Below are 19,172 nucleotides of genomic sequence, written 5' to 3' on the forward strand. Positions count from 1 at the left end.
CAAAAAAGAAAACAGAGAGAGTGACTAAACATCAGGCTATCTTGTTGTTTTTGTAAAAATCAATCCATTTGTTTGTCAGTCTGTTTTGCTAGAGAACCCTGTGGTTTGGAGAGCCAGGCTCCAAAGTTTCCAGACCCCACTTTTGGGCTGTCCTTAATGATAGCTGTGTTCAGGCACGGCCATCCGCAACTCCCACAGTCGGGTCCTGGAGCTCAGAAAACCAGGGCCAGCAGTGAAAAGAAGCCAGTGACACTACATCCATCTACATACCAGTGGCTTTAGTCTAACTCACTATTAGCTGTGCACTGCAGTTTTAGCTGCAACACTAGAACTGCACGGGCGAGTCCTCGAGTGCAGTGTACGAACATAGGAATATAGGTCAAACAGGTACTCATCCAAGTGTGGTTTGATGTCTTCATTGTTTTACTATGAAGACATGAATCCTCTTTGAATAAGTCTCCCAGAAATCATTCATTGGTTTTCTCGTATATTCTCTCTTTCGCCAAGCATGTGGTTTAAAAGACCTTTGACTTTGGGAACTATTTTTATGTCTAGCCTCTCCTTTTCTCACAGATCTCAGTGCTAGAGAGTCGAACTAGATTCTGAAAACTTAAATGAGAGATTCTTCAAGGTCTCAGTCTTCCTGGATATTCCCTCTCCTGTCCTATGATATGTACCATATGGACATTTTGTAACACAGCGGCTTTTGAATTGGCGCTACCTAAAGATGAATCCAATTAAAAGAACATTTCTGTGGCTTGTTTTCATGCAGTTAGACCCTACTTTTACAGTCAACTCCAATGACTGGAAAACATCATACATAGTTAATGCATGGTTTCTTGCCACATTTGACCATTTATACAACACTATGCATCATTACATACCAGACGCTGACTGCTCACACAAGGCCTGGATCTCTAAATGTTATTCTAAACTATGCACTATATAATTCTGTGCTATGCACTGTTATGCTTAATGGCATGGTGGCCTTTCAACTGAATCAAAGTGATCTATATTACAACAGAGCTGCATAAATGTAGGTCATAAGCAACCTTTTTCATCTGTTTCTTCAGGAGTAATTTTCCTTAGAGCAGGATGAGGAGGAGACATTTCTCTAAACTGGTTGACCATCTAAACCGCAGGTGTCGAACTCCAGGCCTTGAGGGCCGGTGTCCTGCAGGTTTTCGATGTGTCCTTGATCCAACACAGCTGATTTAAATGGCTAAAATACCTCCTCAACATGTCTTGAAGTTCTCCAGAAGCCTGGTAATGAAGTAATCATTTGATTCAGGTGTGTTGATCGAGGGGGAGATCTAAAACCTGCAGGACACCGGCCCTCGAGGCCTGGAATTCGACACCTGATCTAAACTGTGGGGCTAAACTCTTAAAAGGGCGCCTTTTCCCCAACAGGGGGTGCAGTTTTCTGAATTTAGGGCATATTATTGCAACTGCTTCTCATCTGTTCATTGGCAGCATCAAACCCCAAGAAAGACAGTGGCACTTAATTACCCTCTGCCAAAGAAGATGAAGGCCGGCCACCAAACCACACTCATAACTCCTTCGGTATTGGGTAGAGCCGCTGTAAAAGCCCAGCATCCGCAAAAAGCTATTTGAAACCAACTTTTAAATAGAACATGGCAGGATAAAGGGAGCTGGCCAAATGAAGATAAAAAGACACGGGAAAAAAATACTATAAATAATCCTTGTAAAGTACTCATAACTATAAAAGATACTTATATTTAAAGGCATTTCAAGGACAAGCGGTCTTTATATAATGTAACTCTATTAAGGTGAAGCGATATAATCCTTGTCTTGAGACAGTTTCATTTTCCAGTCCATCAAGCTGGTTGATCTCTAGAACCACCTTAAAGACCAGTTCAACCATCTGCCCTAAGAAAGAAATTAAGACAAAAGTAGAAAAGAGAAGTTAAGAGTTGCAGTACTCACGTGCAAAGAATTGATTGGTCCTCACGGTCTGTTCAGAGAAAACAGAAAAAGAAAGAAAGCATCTCTTGTTTAGTCATTCATTTTGACGTACAGAGATAGCATTCAATGGCTAAGCTGTCACATACAATGGAACATAACAGTTTAATAGTTTTCACCAGGCTAATACTGGAGCTGTGAGTACATACACGTACATAAACACAGCTTGCATTTTCCTGAGAATTTCCTGAGAATAACAGGAGAAACATACTGCTCCGTGAACACTGAAGTTTATAAAGGAGGTGTGTTAGGAATGCATTTTTCACCACAGCCAGCAGGGAACTGACATGTTTATCATCAAACAGAAACTCTGGGCTAATTTAGAGACTTAAAAATATGTTTGAAAACACGACATGTTTGGTAATATGGCAGGTTTAATCTTCCAGATGACCAGGCAGCAAATCCAGACTTTTTTAATATGATCTTGTGAAGAGATTTAAAATTTTTAAGAGATGTTAACTAACACTAACAATTAACCCTACAATACCCTTTGTATCATATTTGATACATGAGTTTTTGAGACCTCTATCTCATCAACATGATCAATATTTGCCATGATTTCAAAATGTTATGGACAAAACGCTGCCTAAAATTAACATTGTTGTTAAAAAAGAAGTTACCAAAAATGCCCAATGTATCAAATGTGATAGAAAAACATATAATAAATATATAATTAAAATATATCATACACAACATGATACAGCAAAAAAAGCGGATTTTGTTATAAGGGTTAATAAAAATCTCATTTGATAGGTTGGGTCTTACAGGGTTACTCATGTTTTTTCAGATATTTTTTTCAATTTTCTGACATTTAAGTCATAACCTAACCCTAAACCTAAGCAATGAGTATATGTTATCTTTATATACATTAACTTGTTCTCCCAAGTCTTGACAAATTCAGAAGTTTTTGCCTTTCTCCAAAATACAATTTTTAAAACAACTGAATTTATTGTGAACCTTTCATAGTGTCAAAAACTAAAATGGTTTAGTGAACTACAGAAGCTGAATCTATTTAAACTCAAAACTGATGTACGTTGTATTATTTTTAGCCATTTCACCTAGTTTAAATAATTACTTTAGGTATCTAATAGGGATGGGTATCATTTAGGTTTTATCCGATACCGGTGCCAAATCGGTACTTTTGAAACGGTGCCGGTGCTCAAACGGTGCTCAAACCGGTGCTTAAAGAATGGAGAACACAAACTTTGTCCAAAAACCTCTCATGTTCAGCTGTTTTTTTTGTAAAAAGATAACAATGTTAGCCTTTTCTGCAGCTATGGGTCATATATGGTATCACTCTTGGCTGGAAGCAGTGCTTAAACAATGGAAAAAACACAAACTTTGTCCAAAAACCTCTCATGTTTAACTGTTTTCCACTTCTTCTTTGGTCATTTTAGCCTTTTTGGCCAGGGTGAAGGGAGTATCTGCCATCAAACAAGAAGACAGCCGCATGTAGCTATGATGATGTTTGCTAGTTCACCTTACATGCATTAATGTAATAACGTGGTTAGCCTACTCAACGTAAATCACACAAGAACAACATTAAGCTACTCACGCAGAGAAGAACGGCTGCTGCTGCTGCCATCAAATACAGCGCATTTCTGGGCTTTTTAAAAAAACGCTATGCGTCGCCAGGTGTTTCATGAGATTCGAGGTGTTACTTCCTTTGACAGTATCACAGTATCAGCTTAAAGCACTTGTTGCTGCTGAGTTTGCATATTTTGCTGTGAAGTACAGCCAGACTTTTGACCGCTTCGCCTTGGACATTTTTAATCTGTAGCTCTGCGCTAACAGAACGTACGTACCTGGCCCCGCCTACTATCCTCGGAAACGTAAAACGAAAAGTGTATCACAGCTCAGGAAAAAAAAGCACCGAAATAAAGCACCGAAATGTGCGCTGCTTTTCGGTCTGGTTACTACCGTTTATGTCAGAACCGGTGCCATCATGGCACCGGACACCGGTACCCATCCCTAGTATCTAATGTATGTAATGTATCTACTTGAAACATTTATCAGTTTCATAGCATACTACACTTTCTAGGAATCTTCCCTGAGGTTTTCTAAGCTACAGACACCTGGTTTGGTGAAATTGAGGCCTTCGTGACTACAGGCCAAGAAGCATACTTCATCTCAAGAGACTGAGAACAAGAAATGATGAGAAAAGAACTTCAAAAACCGCAGTCATCTCTGAAGAAACAAACAATTTGCAGTTAAAAAATATTTTTCTTGTTGTTTTAAAATGATAGCAAACCATAATTTTTCCTGACACTTATTTAGAGCCTCAAGTACAACTTCAAATATACAAAGATCACTCACCATTCCATTTACTAGTTCACACGAGAGCAGCCACTTAATAAAAACCATGCTCTCTAAGTAGCTGTTTACTGTGACTAATACCTGCAGTCATAACCTAAAACTAAACCTAAAACCATCTGCTTGTGTACCATGTGAAGAATGAAGCCTGACATCATCGCTTTGCCCTTTAGGAGACAGAAAACACAGAAGAAATTACCTCATCACATGTGCCTATGACAAAGGCCAGGGGGTAAAAACGTGCACTGAGCCGAGGAGCAGCTGCAGCATAAGGGTGAATGCCTTACTGCTAACAAAATATCTATAACACACATTTAATGATGACACGGGGACAAAACATGTTATTTTATTCTTATTTATTGTTTTGACATATGACTTGATCAAGGAAGCATCTGAATAAATTATGTTTTTAAAAGTGAAACTGAAAGGAACGTATCACAACTACAAATCAGTGCTGGGGAAACAGCAGCAGGTTTACTGTTAGACATCACAGAGGGTCTGTTTTGCTGTGGCTACATTAGATGCTTGCAGGTAAAGTCCTGTTTTTCTCACATGTTTAAAGTACTCTTGTTGAGTGGTTCTTTTTTATGTGTGAATAAAGCTGGTTCACAAAAACATGGCGATTAACTAAAAGCTCTAATGGATAATTACAGTGGTCTCTCTAAAAGCCATCCGCTCCGCAGAGATGATAGTTCAGCTTAAAGGACTTGGCACAGAAATTTACTCACACCTTGTTGACATGGCTCAGTTTTCACAGGTGGCTCAAACAGTCTTTAAGGTGTTATATTTCCCTAGAGAAATGTCCTTTTGTTGTGTACTAAAGCGGAAACTTCCTTTAAGTGACAAAAAGCAGGTGACAAATGAGTTTGTGCGAGTGTGTTCATGTGAAAACATTAAAAGGGATTCTCTTTTCTCTCCACGGAAAATCAGCTTTGTTTGATTAAAAAAAAAGAATCACGGATGTAAATGTAGGGCAGATAAGATGCAACACAAAGATTCAAGCCTAATGTATGCAAATATAACTGGCATCATCTCCCCTGACAATCAGGCTGCCTTGAGGTGACTTTTGTTGTGATTTGGCGCTATATAAATAAAATTGAATTGAATTGAATTTAAACTCGGGTCAAAGTTTGATAACTCATCCTGCCTGTGTTTTATAGTCTGAGACCTGATGCTCATCTGATTTACCCAATATTGGTTTAAACAGGCCCAAAAGTCCTATCGGACACTCACGCAACAGCACGTAACCCCTCATGAAAATTAAAACCAAACACATACTAACTACACAGCTTCTGAACAACATCAGGTGTTTACAGGTTTAAACAGGGGAGGCGCATGACCTCATGTTTCTGAAATTAACACCTGATGGCAATTTGAACAGAACAATCCCAAAAAATTCAGCGTGATTTTGGATTTTTGTGTTTAAATGATGCATACAGTACAACTGTGACAAGCCCAAATGGCAGTTTATGACCTAAACACCATGTGCCGGGTTAGTTCCCAGAAACATAGGTTCTGATACACAGAAATTATGTTTTGTTCTTCTGGCAGCAGCTTGTCAGTAGTCAGCAGTGTTGGTCAAGTTACTTGAAAAAAGTAATCAGTAACTAATTACTTATTACTTCCCCCAAAAAGTAATCCCATTACTTTACTGATTACTTATTTTCAAAAGTAATTAATTACTTAGTTAGTTTTTAAAAACACGATTTACAACCTGAATAGGTGATAAAGCGATAGATCTTTCAGCCCAATTCTACTTTTTCTACATAATCCATCATACAAAATGTAATCAAATGGAAAAGTCTCTTTTTAAAACTTGTTTTATTAGTTTTAATCTTTTAACTTTATGCATCAAGCAAAAATTAAATTATCTGCAACATTCTCTGACTGGAAGAAATTTGTTTAACATTTGAACCTATTTTCTGCACATTCCAGCACATAAAATAAAATATTTTTTGTGTTTACACTCACTCTTTCAAATAAATGCAAGTGAAACACAGCAGAAAATAAATAAAATAAAAAACTAGCGGTCCTGTTGCTCTATTTTCACCTGTAAAGCAGGAGTAGGGTAGGCGGAGGTTTACCCTGGTGCAGGTGTGCCGCAGCGGTCAGTTGAAGAATCCGCGAGTTTCTCTGTGAATTTCACATTACGTCGTAGCTACTCGGTGCTTGCTCGGAAGTTTAGGGGTTTTTTTTCGCTGTAAAAATAAGTTTTCTTCCCACGCAGTGAACAGCGGACACTAATGTTTTTGTCATTTTTTACGTAATCAAACTCAAAGTAAGGTCAGTACTTCCACGCTTTAAACGCTGCACGCTCAACCTCTCCTACAATCGATTTATGATCCATTGTTGATCTGCACACAGCTGTTTCCACGAACGTCGCACTCGCTTACGTCATTGTCATGAGACACTCTCGCACTGTTTTTGCAATAGTAATCCCTTACTTTACTCATTACTTGAAAAAAGTAATCGGATTACCGTAGTTAATTCAGTTACAAGTAACGCGTTACTGCCCATCTCTGGTAGTCAGTAGTAATACAATCAGACCCGGATATTTTAAGATATTGCTGTATGTGTCTGCTAACGTTACAAAAAGAAAAAGAATAAAGCAAACTCTGCAAGTGTCAACTGATGTGATCCAACACAAAAAGGCAGACAGGCTTTTTTTCTGCACTGTGTCTTTATAAGGTAACAGATGGGGCTGATGGAAGTGGTGTTTAGATGTGTGAGTGTGTTTGTGGACAAGCAACATATACACAAGCTATCAGTTCTGTCAGATGGAAAGGGGATAAAAATAACGAATCTTGTTTGTACTGGAAAAAACAGGGATTGGCAGACACACACAAACACACACAACCTTGGACTTCCACTGGAGTCGCAGTCACTTCATTCTCTGCTTATCAGACATCTATTTACCCATCACACCTTTGATGCTCTCCTGTGATTTTTATCCAGCCATGTATTTTTCAGTCAACATCCTACACCTTTCAGCTTTTCCACTGATTGACAATCATTCCTTTAATCTAGTGTCCTCTTTCTGATTTCTTTCCCCTGTGAGGCCACACAAAATAAAGGTAACACTGACTTCACCTGCCAGAGGGGAGTTTTGCACAAAGCCTCATGTTCAAGCACACAGTGATCCATCAAGTAGAGAGTATGCAACAATATATCTGCTGCATTAACGATGGTATAACAATACGGCTACTCAGTGACACTAGATACATTTTGTGTGTATCACCATTATTATTCACTTTTAGTGTCAGTTATATTTATTAGCCATCTCTCACAGGCCACCGTTTTCCTGTCAAGAAACCAGCAAAACTGTATTTAGAAAACTTTTAAAACAATATTTATTTGGTCTGAATTTTTGATAACAGTTAGAAATTGTTAAGATGAGCCTGGATTGATCTTAAGGAGTTGTTTTTGTTGTTTGGATTTGTTTTAGGTTTTAGGGCGCACCGTCAAAATCTAAAAATGTGTGACCCCAGGAAGAACAGCTGCTGGACTGCTGCAGCTAATGGGGATCTTAATAAACTAAACTAAACTGCTCACCTTGTCCAACTAATCTGGTAAGTGCCTAGACTCCTGGAAGTCTAACGAGTGATAAAGCTTGCATGTAGTGCTGGTGTGTTGATAATTTTATCTATATTTCCATTGTTTATCCACCTCTAGTGCAGAATCAAACTACAAATGGAGAATGTCCCTCTAAAACGTGTGCCTCAATGCTGTAACCAGCACATTTCAAAAGGTGAAACTTTTACTTTGAAGTTGAACATTCTGTGTTCTTCTGCTCATAATGTAGTCTGCAGTCAAGTTGGTGTTTTCCATGCAAACTACAGGATACAATGTGTCAACGACCAAAGCAATCACAAGGAGGTTTCCACTGAACCACTGTATACCTCTTTGCAACCAATTTTCACCTTCGACTGCCAGTAACCATTCTCTAACCAGGTGAGGAAGTATGCCTTGTAACCTAGCAACTGGTAGTTGCCAGATATTCGCTGACTGCTGTCTAGGCCTGTGCGAGTTTGGGCTGCACTGAGTGTTAAGACTGCATGTAGTAAACTGTTAGAAAGATTATGTGTCACAGTTCTGGGTCAGTTTGACCCAGTATTTTGAGTTACGTTTTGGTGTGTTTTTGGCATCATGGATTGTTTTCTTATTCTCTTGTGGTGCTCTTGTTGGTGATGATGATGATTATTATTATGAATCTATGTTTCAGTTATTCTTGTTTCGGGATTAGTTCTTACGTTTTGTGCTCCCATGTTTAGTCTGGTCTAGTCTGTCTCTCAGTGTCATGTCTGCGGCTTTGTTTAGTGGTTTCTTGTTTCCTGTTTTATTGTGAAAGTCTATGTCTTATGTTAGTGTGTGCAGCTTTGCTCCCCATGTCTCGTTAGTCCAATCCCTCCCAGCTGTGTCTTCCTCCTGTTGCCCATTCCCTGATTAGCAACCTGTGTATATAAGCCCTGTGTTTTCCCATGCTCAGTGTCGCGTCGTACCATTAGATTATGCCTGTGTGTTTCTTCATGTTTTGTTTTCATGCCTGCAATAAAGCTTTGGTTTTGAGTTGCATTCTGTCTTCGAGTCCTGCATTTGGATCCTCATCCCTGTCTGCCCGCACACAGAGCCCTGACATTATGTGCATACTGTTTAGTAGTCTATTTGTTATAACGTATGTTCATTGTTTCACTGTAAATGACATTTTTGCGCTTTTGTTACATTTTTGTTGTGGTCTTCTATAAAAATCAGTTTACTGTGACCTGTGCTATCTGAATGAATTAGTGGGTTCATTCACCCTGCCTCTGCTGCCACCTTGGCCTTCTTGGCAGCTCCTGTTTCCTAAATCACCACAGCAACCAACAGCAGGGTCATATTTACCCAGGATGCCATGCTGGCTAGGCGTAGGTGGACCAGTCAAACTGAACATGCGCTTCCTTTCCAGTAGCTCATTACTGTCTCACTAAATCTTCACCCCCTTTGTGCTTCATTTTCTCTCGGTTGCTCTTATTTCCCCTTTTACCCCCCACGAATGCGGCAAAGCCAGATCACTCACACCACAAAAGAGGGGGGAACTTGCTGGAGACAAAATCACTTTTTCACAGTAACAGATGTTTTTCATTTAAACACCTCATCAACTTAGCTTTTAGTTTCTTTAGTTATTTCCTCCACCACAACTCAAAGGTCATTAGTTGATGTTAATGTGAGTCGGAAATAAAAACGGCTGTTCATTCAGCTCAGCTAAGGTAAATAACGAGTCAAAAAAAGCTGATTTTTATCAGTATTACTACAATGACATATGGTAGTTTACTGAGAGGTGGAACGCTTCAATACAAAGGTAGAAAGAAGAAAGCTAGAAAAACAAATGCTTGACCGCACTATAAAAAATTTATTGTTGTTTTCACGCACACAATGAAACATTTCTTAAGACTATTTTGCACTCCAGTTAATTTAAATATGTCCACAGTGCAAACTGAGGACATATAATGCTGGCACTTGTATGCAAGAATGTCCCTTAACGTTCCTGTCTTGCACAGCAGGGTTTCCCTTTGCTGCTAATAATTTATCCCCCATGAGGATTAAACAAACCCTCATTCCACACATTCCAAAGCTTTGCCCCCCTTTCCCCCCGTCTCCACAAAAGCCTCAGTCATTATCATAACCCCCCTATTATCAACCTTATTTAACCCTATGCAGCCTTAGCGCTCCTCTCCTGGGTCAAGTTTTCAGTTCAGTTTTCAAACTGTGAAATATTTTTTTTGACCCCATGTTACTTTGGTTAAAAGATTAAAAGAGTCAAATATCTTTTGTTCTCATAGCTCCATAACAGCCCTGCTTGGAACACATAAAACATTATATAACCTTAAAAAAAACCCTTGCAGTCATCACCTAAAATGATGACTTGTAGTTCGAATGTAAAGATAAACAATGAGACTCTCGTTTAAAGCTGTGAGTGAAATGGGTTTTCTTAAAATACTGGGAAGCCATGAGCATTACTCCGAGGGCAGAAGAAAATTTCTCATTTAAACTCCAATCTTCTCACCGCAGCCACCAAAAACACTCCACATCCCAAGCTGAAACCAGACCTTAGTGTACAAAAACATTCTTAGTGCAAGAATCATAATTGTGCCCATTTATTGTCAATGGTCCTCAGCATTGTGGCTTCAGTCCAATGCAGCTCAAGTCTAAATCAACATAATGTGCTTACAACTGCTGCAAGCTGATGTTTTACGTTTATGCACATGAATCAGACAGCTATCAAACACTGCACACTTGTGTTCATTTTCAATAATCCAATACTTGCGGTCATCACGTTGACAAAACAGGAAAAGTTGACACCTCTTTGCACTCAATGCTTTCACACGCATTTTGACACAAATCACAACTTTCTGGTTATGAATAAAAAGCAACGGAAAGAGTATTAAAACAGGGGGTCTTTGCAATTGGATGTAACACATTTTTTCCACCCTGAAGCACAAGCTCCCACAATTTGCTTCATAAAAGAAGTCGTAAAACGCAACTGCACACAGTGAAAATCATAGCACCATGGCAACCACTTCACACACATTAGAAATCCTGAGTGACGGCCAGTGAGCTGCTCTCTCATAAACTGTTATATGTTGTGGGGATTACTCATGCACACTCAACTCCCTGCTCACAACACAGATATGAAGGTAATATAAAAATGGAGCTCTGATTACTCATAAAGGAGCAGAGAGAGAATCCAGAGCTACTTGAAACAAAAGAAAGGCTCTGGCTGTGTGTGTGTGTGTGGGAGAGAGAGTGAGCGCTCATTCACATTCCCAGACAGTGGAAGTAGCAAACAGTCAGTGTGATCTGGGTAGTGTCTGTGGGTACCTGCAGTGTGTAACTGTCACTTGGAAGCTTCCTAACGATTATGAGAAGCACACTTAACACAGTTAAGTAGATGATTAAGGAAGAGTAATATGTAATGTGCCACATCCTCAAACAGCAACTTCGATAAAACAGACACATTTAGACATTATATATTATCTAAAAGGCAGTTAAGGTAGTAAAAACACTCACTTAACACAATCTCTGGTGTGGAATGGAGTAAAGAAGAAAAAAGAAAGAAAAAAAAACCCCACACTAGGCCACAAAGACAAGCCAAGAAAATACATGAAATCATCAGGGTTACGTTATCACATATTCCCTCTAAACGTGTGTTTGGACAGAAAGCGAAGTGAATGTTCGTTTTGAGCCAAAAAGAGCGCCGAACCTTTTTGAAGTCTGTGTGGATTGATCCAAGACAACCAATAAACCAAATGTACAAATGTTAGCTATAAAGTAGCTAGAGACAGACGCACCAACAGTGTGTTTGTGTGTGAAGGAGAACTGGACTGTGTTCAGGGCACTTTAGACTCTGGCTTATATCAAATTATAAGGTTTTTCCATCTTAATTCCTTTTATTTCTGTATACATGTCAAGCATTTAAATTTTATATTTTTATGTTTAATGGTTTAATTTGAATGTTTAGCGCGGCAGTTTTCACCTCAACTTTGTGCAAATGTTCACCTACTCTTTTTTTAACATAATGACAAAACTTAAGAGCACAGAACAATAAGATAGGAAGTAAACACAAGATTTAATCCCGACTTCCTCAAGATTTAAAGGAATTATAAGAATTTCTTCACCAAATGCTCACTTTACTGTTACAACTGTTCAACTGTTCGTTAATATAAATATCTAATCAACCAAACAACTCAATGTATTTAGGCATGAAGAAATGGTCAACACATCTAGCTAAAGTTCAAATCCAGCATGGTGAAGGGACTTTGAATGTGGCGTGGTTGTTGGAGCCGGATGGCCTGGCCTGAGTACTTGAGAAACTGCTGACCTACTGAGATTTTTCCACTTAACCATTTCTAGGGTTTCTAGAGAAAACACCTTGTTTTTGCCAGAAGTCAAAAGAGAATGTACAGACCGCTTTGAATTGATAAGAAGGCAACAGTAACTCAAACATTCACTGGTTACAACCAAGGTAACAGAAGAGCATCTCTGAATACACCTTGAGCTTTGGAGCAGATGGACCACAGCAGCAGAAGACCACACTAGGTGCTGCTCCTGTCAGCTAATAACAAGAAACTGAGGCTATAATTCAAGAGGCTCACCAAAAGTGGACAACAGAAGGTTGGAAAAACATTCCCTGGTATGATGCAACATTCAGATGGTAAATGAAAAGCATGTTGTTGCCAAATGCGACCTAAACGGCCTTGTATCAACTGTTTAGGCTGGTGGTAGCTATAATGGTGTTGGGGATATTTTCCTGGTACACTTTCCACCCCTTAGTATCAACTGAGCATTGTTTAGACTCACAAATCTATCCGAGTATTGCTGCTTACTGTGTTCCTCCCTTTATGACTACATTGTCATAAAGGGATGGTTGATGCAGTGTATCCATCTGACGGCTGCTTCAAACAGGATAACACAACAAATCATGTCACCAAGCTCAAAGCACAACAAACTGGTTTGTTAAACACGAGACTGAGTTCACTGCACACAAATGGCTGACAAAACTGCAGCAGCTGTGATGCTACCATATCATGGACCAAAATTTCAGAGGAATGATTCCTCTGAATTCTGGCATATTCCTATTTCACAAGCAAATAAGGCAGTACTAGTACCCAGTACAATAAGTGCAATAAGTAGTACTAGTACACAGTACAATCAAGATATACCTAACAAAGTGTCCGTTGAGTGTTTATTGACAGCATTGTTTCCCTGGATGGGTATAGAGCAGAGTAAGCTGCAGTGAATGGATGATGGTTTAACAACATCCCACTAACGTTGTTAAGACATTGATGTAGTAAAATTGTGAGCTCTGTTACTATTTGGCATAAAACCAAATTGTTAACAGGCACTGAAAAGCTTTATGACTCTCAGCTAAGGACAAAAAATGCAACATTTAAAGACATTCCAGCTTATATTTGAGCTACTGTCGTTCGTAGGACGTTCGTTTGTACTGTTCGTTTCTTTACATATGGCCATTTGTAACTGCTGAGTGACTAAACAGCTCAAGTGCATTTCTCAATGTAATGCTGTTGAACCAGCTGCCAGTTAGGCATTCACAAGAACAGAAGGGCAGAAAGCCCCATCGAGATGCCAAGCCCTTTGCAAGTAACAGTCAGTGTGAGAGTGTGTGTCCTGGAATTTGATTGCTCCTGGGGCCTCTTGATTCCAGCACTGGGGCCTCTTGGGTGTGGAACAGGCGTTGTTTTTAGCAGGCTGGTGGTGCAACAGAGGTGGCATTAAAGGGAAATGAGGCCTGCTTTCCTACTCGGAAACTGATGTGCTCCATCATCAACTAAACACAATAATCAAACCCTTCTCCATGCCAGGAAAAAACAATTTAAAATGTGCCATGTGCCAGTGAGACGCATCATTTTCACACCATCAACAAATGAACAAAAGGGTGGAGACTATACTAGATCCCATTGACAGTCACAGGACATTCCCCTGTGCATCTGGCATAGGCGAATACTTCCCATGAGAGGGAAGAGAGTAGTAAGAAAGAGGAGGGTGTGATGCGACGCGACCAGATAGCAGAATGAAGAGGAGGAAACTGAGATAGGAGGCAGACAGAAAGAAAACAGTACTGAAACGGGAGCTTTCCAGCTTTAAATACTGACTCGCTTGTAAACGAAATCCTAAGGATGTTTCTGTGTCACTCGTGGGATAGTGATGACAGTTGGCAGCTGAGATCACAGACAGAAATAGATTGTCTCCACCCTCTTGGAAATAACACCAGTGTGTGAGGGACCACCTGGGAGTGGCAGAGGAGGTGGTTTTATCATCATTTACACCTTCAGCTTCCCTTTCTGGAGCATGTTAGGCTTTCCTCTCTCTCTCTCTCTCTCTCTCTCTCTCTCTCTCTCTCTCTCCATATCTTTCTTTCTCACACACATTTTAAACCACAAGGATGAATTTTTATTTTTTATAAAATGCTAAATCTGACCCTTTTCACCATTACCTTTGGCATTTTTCCCTTATTAGACATACATATAGTTAGGAGTGTGAGGACACAATGGGAAAGAGTGGAGTATGTAACTACATTTGGGATACCGGCTGATAAGAAGTGTATTCAACTGTCTTTGGCATGAAAGGAGGAATTTGGATTTTCACAACAGCCACAGTTTTAAGATGAGACAAAGCTGCAGCTAACAATTAGGGCTGCTCAATTAATCGAATTTTAATCACGATTACGATCTGGGCTTTCAACGATCATTAAAAATGACTGAGCCGATTATTAGCCCCTCCCTCCCTCGTGCTTTACTCTCGCGCTGCTTCGTGTGGTAAATCGAGCGCACCTCTCTGCATTTCGAACACGCATCACAACAATTAAGAGGACCCGAGGAAAGCTCGGAAAGCTAAGCAGAAGTTATTTGGACAGGAGAGTGACTGCCGTTGGTTGAAAAGAGAGGTAAAAAAAAAAACTTCAGTGGTGTGGAAACATTATGGGTTTGCGGAGTCAGACGTGGATCAAGTAGACACAGTGTGTAAACTTTGCTATGGTGTCGTAGCTGCACCACAGAGCAACACTGCAAAGTTCACTAAACATAGATGTTTACATTTTTCATTTATTTCTTATATTGCAAACATTTGCACTGTTATCAGTATTTGCACACTATTTTATATTATTTTTTAAAGTCATTATTCAATACATTGTTATTATTAACCCTTTAAAGCCAGTCAGAGCAGCATGCTTGTTTTGCGTAACTATTTTTAAATCCCTGTAGAACCTGAACCGTGTAAGCTAGCGCAATAATTTGTTTTGCATATGAAACCAGAGGAGTTGTACTTACATCTTATGCCATCAGCTTGTCCTAAGTCACGGTTTGCTTCCACATAAAGCTTTGCAAAAATTGCATAAAAAGCACTTGCAGGAACAAAAACATAATATTCCAGAAACACTCTGCCGATCTGATCAGCTGTTCTTAACACTTCCCACATTGAAAAACACGTCAACGTGAACTGTCGCATTTCCTGCCCGAAACCGGAAGTGACGTCATTTTCGCGGAAAATGTAGTTTTTTACTTGTAGGCCTATACCTATACTGGTGTTTTTATAAGTCATGTTTGACTTTTCTGAATAGATTCCGTGATGCTTAGAACTCAAATTGCACTGCTGGAAATAGTTTATTTTGATGCACCTGCTGTTTTCTTTGCAAATTTGCATCATAGGATCAAAATAAATTTCCTGTTGTTGTAAACTATTTTTTGCAACTTTTTTGTATTTAGTTTTGAGGGATAAACCTCTTAAATTTCTCCAAGTAGAAATATATGTAAAAAAAAAAAAAAAAAGATTTTCAATTTTTTTTGTAGTTTATTGCGCTTTTTTGCAATTAATGTAATTACTATGGACTTAATGCAGACATATTATTAAAATTTGGGCTATAACAGTTGTATTGATGTATAGCAACTTGAAATGCTCCCACAAATGGCACTACAACATGTAAAAAAATAATATAAGCTCTGGCGGACTTGGTTCTATGGTAGGTCTTAAAGGGTTAAATAAATATCGTCAAATAATCGTAATCTCAATTTCAGTGAAAATAATCGTGATTATCATTTTTGCCATAATCGAGCAGCCCTACTAACAATTATACCGTTTTTCAAACACACTACTGGAAACGGAAGGACAGAAAATCTACAACCCTTTGTAAACAAGATTCTTAGGAATAATACCCACTTAAGCTAATCTCATAGAAAGCCTTTTTCATGGCAATATAAAATCTATCCATCCACCTCAGCTTATTCAGTTCCAGGTTACTGGAGCCTATCCCAGCTGTCATGTGGCAGGAGGCAGGGTACACCTTGTATTATTCACCAGTCTATCTAACAGAGACACACTCACATTCGCACCTGCTGCCAATTTAGAACTGCCAGTTCACCTAACATCCATGCCTTTTGACTGTGGGAGGAAGTCGGAGAACTCCACAACAAAAGGTTCCAGCCAGCAGATTCAAACAGAGGATCTTCTTGCTGTAAGGCTAACCACTTCACCAATATATCAACCTATAAAATATACACTATTATTATTTATTAGATTACCTAGCAGGCATATTAAGACTGATATATCTAAAGCATTTTAGACTGTATCAACAGACAGTATCAGTGTGCGCTCATACTAAGAGCCAAGACAACCTTAACCCCAAAAACATTTGTAACACTGCATGGCTGTCTGTGAAAAAAAGGTTAGAGGAAGTCTGAGAAAGTGTTGCATATGATTGGAATGTAGAGACTTCTGCATGTCAAATTAATATTCTCGGCCCCACGTCCCGTCGGCTTGGGTTCGACATGTAGAGCCTGTGTTATTCTGTCTGAGCTGGACTCCACAGGGAGTAGGCTTCTGGAGTCTTTCCTATGTTGAGTCCCACAAAGCACATTTTTCAAAGAAGAGAAAATGAGGGGTATCGAGATAGACACAGAGATAGAGACAATGTGAGAGGGAAAGGAGTTTACACCCAGTTCCCACATGTTTCTCATGAAGAGGTGCTGGAGTGGTGTGGAGCACATCTGTGGGCGATCTGATGATCTTCTATGATCTAAATTTGGCATCAGCTTTGAAGAGTAACCATTCAGATTATTAAATAAAGAACAGCGCTGTCCAAACAGACCATGACGAACGAGGAACAGCAGTTTACAGATCAACATCCTTTTGTAATGGTATCAGAACATAAACAGGATGAAGACATCTGTAAATTGAACCATTAACCAAATTGAGTTGAAATGAGAAGCACTGCATCTCAGCATCCATGGACACAGCTAATCCTGTGCTTACATGAATTCACCTAAATATGTTTTGGAGAATGATTGCAACCATAGTATGTGTTGATGCATGCCCAATCATTCAGGCGGGTAAATCTCAAAAAGTTGATCCTGTTCATCTGGATGTAGACTTTTCAGTGGGGGAAACTCATCCAAGTTTCTTCCTCAGTCTTAGACTGAAAACGCTACGTCCACATGAACAGAATCAACTTTGTGGGGCATAGAATGTCTATGAAACATGAACTACCTGCCTATTGGTGAATGGAGTCTGCATCCTGAAGCCTCTGCTTTGGTATTTTGGCTGCTGCCATGTTGGTTTTGGAAACAGGAGTGGCCATGTTAAGTTTAGTGGGTGGAGTGCTAAGTAACAACCTGTTAGGATAATAAAGTTTCACTTAACCAAAACTAGTCACCTGTCAACCAGGCTTAAAGTTGTAGGCCCATAATAATATGTAAAACATTAGGCTTTAACAAATTTGAAAAGGATAAATTATTTTAAAAAGTATCCCTTGTTCAGTTACTATGACAAGAGAAAAGAGTAAACATGCTATTTTCGTGAGTCTGGTCAGTTTAACATATGAGCCATTCCACGGGCCTTCTGCTTGACCATCTCCATTTTGCATAAAAAATTTTTGGTTACAAAGTTTGAACATTTACAATTATTGGTATAAATTTATGAATTATATATCAATACTATTAAAAAGATATTTTTTGAAAAATGGTCTGTTGACCCACTTTCAGGCCTTTTTTTGTACACTGAACTCTGAGGCATGAATATTTTGAAAACTATTAAAGATAAAAGCCTGAAATTTTCATTGGCCTTTATTGCTATCAGAATGAATCAGAATCTGTAATTTGGGACAAATACATCAAAAAATGTTTCAGTACTGGCTAAAACTAAAATAACAATAGATAGCTTAATTGGAATAAAAATGTAAAAGATCTTCAACTATAACTGAGAAAATCAGTTTGTTTTGTCATTCGTTTAATTTATTTTTTCTTTTATTTATACTTCCTGAACTATAAATAAATACTGATACTTTGTAGAACTGCTTAAATTTGTATTTCATTTTTTAAGTAGCCAGTACTTGAGATATATATCATGACTCATTTTGACGGTAAGAAAGGCCAGTGAAAATTTCATGCTTTTCAAGATATTCATATTCAAACACTGCCTGAAAATTCCATTTTGGAAAAAAATTGTCCAAGCGGGTTGACAAAAGAAACACAATACATTAACACTAAATCCATACACATGGGATACTACATGGAGTAGAGAGACATAGCAACGCTGAGACTTAATCTACTTTTTTGGTTCAGTGAACACAGTGGCCATACCAGACAAAGTACTAGCGCTGTCAAATAGCAGAAACACACAGTCATGTTCCCATTTCCAACAATAGCAAATGAGGGTGGGATTCAGTCTCCTCTTCTGATATGCTCAGTCACTATTTAGATCATCATTGACTAAAACAAGATTATCGCTGTTCTAGTGCAGAGTACAAATGAGAAACCTGCGATTTCTCTGAAGTCCAAAGATAATGTTTTTAGTGGACCAACCTGCCTGTTTACTATTAAAACCTCTATCGCATAGTAGGGAACATAATATAAAATAACTAAGACGTTTGAAACCTTTCTTGTTCTACTTCTTCTGTGGAACATCAGGGACAACTCCTTCATGATCATCATGGCTACCAACTGTCAAAAATCCCTCAAAATACTATCCACATTATCCCTAAGACAAATTTTCAAGACAGTGGACGCACTGAGCTGCATAACTATAGATGTGACATACGCACAGGTTTGTTTTTCCCAACAGAGCTTAAGTGCTGCATAACAGTTTGCCTACAGTGAGCATAAAATTAGCCTCGTCCTGTTGGGTGTTGCCTTTACACCAAATGAAAGGGGAGAGAATGCAGTTGCGGAAGATATGGCAGCAAGCGTTTGGCAATGTAATCGATTGCAGATGGCAGCCATCGGGGGGGCTTGTTTGGTCCACAGTGGTTCTTTGTGATGGCTAGGCCTGCCATAATCCAACAGGACAAGGCGGTTTTCACGTGTTTGTGTGTGTGTTTATGCTGGTACCTCTGA

General features: G+C 39.1%; 1 protein-coding gene across 5 annotated transcripts in view; it reads right to left on the reverse strand.

Moving 5' to 3' along the window:
* Window positions 1-19,172, reverse strand: part of LOC146710866 (myosin-10) — a 67,210-nt gene that overhangs the window by 28,372 nt on the left and 19,666 nt on the right. For all 5 annotated transcript variants that reach the window (XM_085453517.1, XM_085453515.1, XM_085453516.1 and 2 more), the window contains exon 4: window positions 1,948-1,975. In XM_085453517.1, the coding sequence (XP_085309643.1) occupies window positions 1,948-1,975 (28 nt within the window). The remainder of the gene's footprint in view (window positions 1-1,947; window positions 1,976-19,172) is intronic.

The sequence above is a fragment of the Copadichromis virginalis genome, linkage group LG4, assembly GCF_057382275.1.
Source record: "Copadichromis virginalis isolate Kocher_CV1m ecotype Utaka linkage group LG4, C_Virginalis_male_GT1.1, whole genome shotgun sequence".
NCBI classification, from domain to species: domain Eukaryota; kingdom Metazoa; phylum Chordata; class Actinopteri; order Cichliformes; family Cichlidae; genus Copadichromis; species Copadichromis virginalis.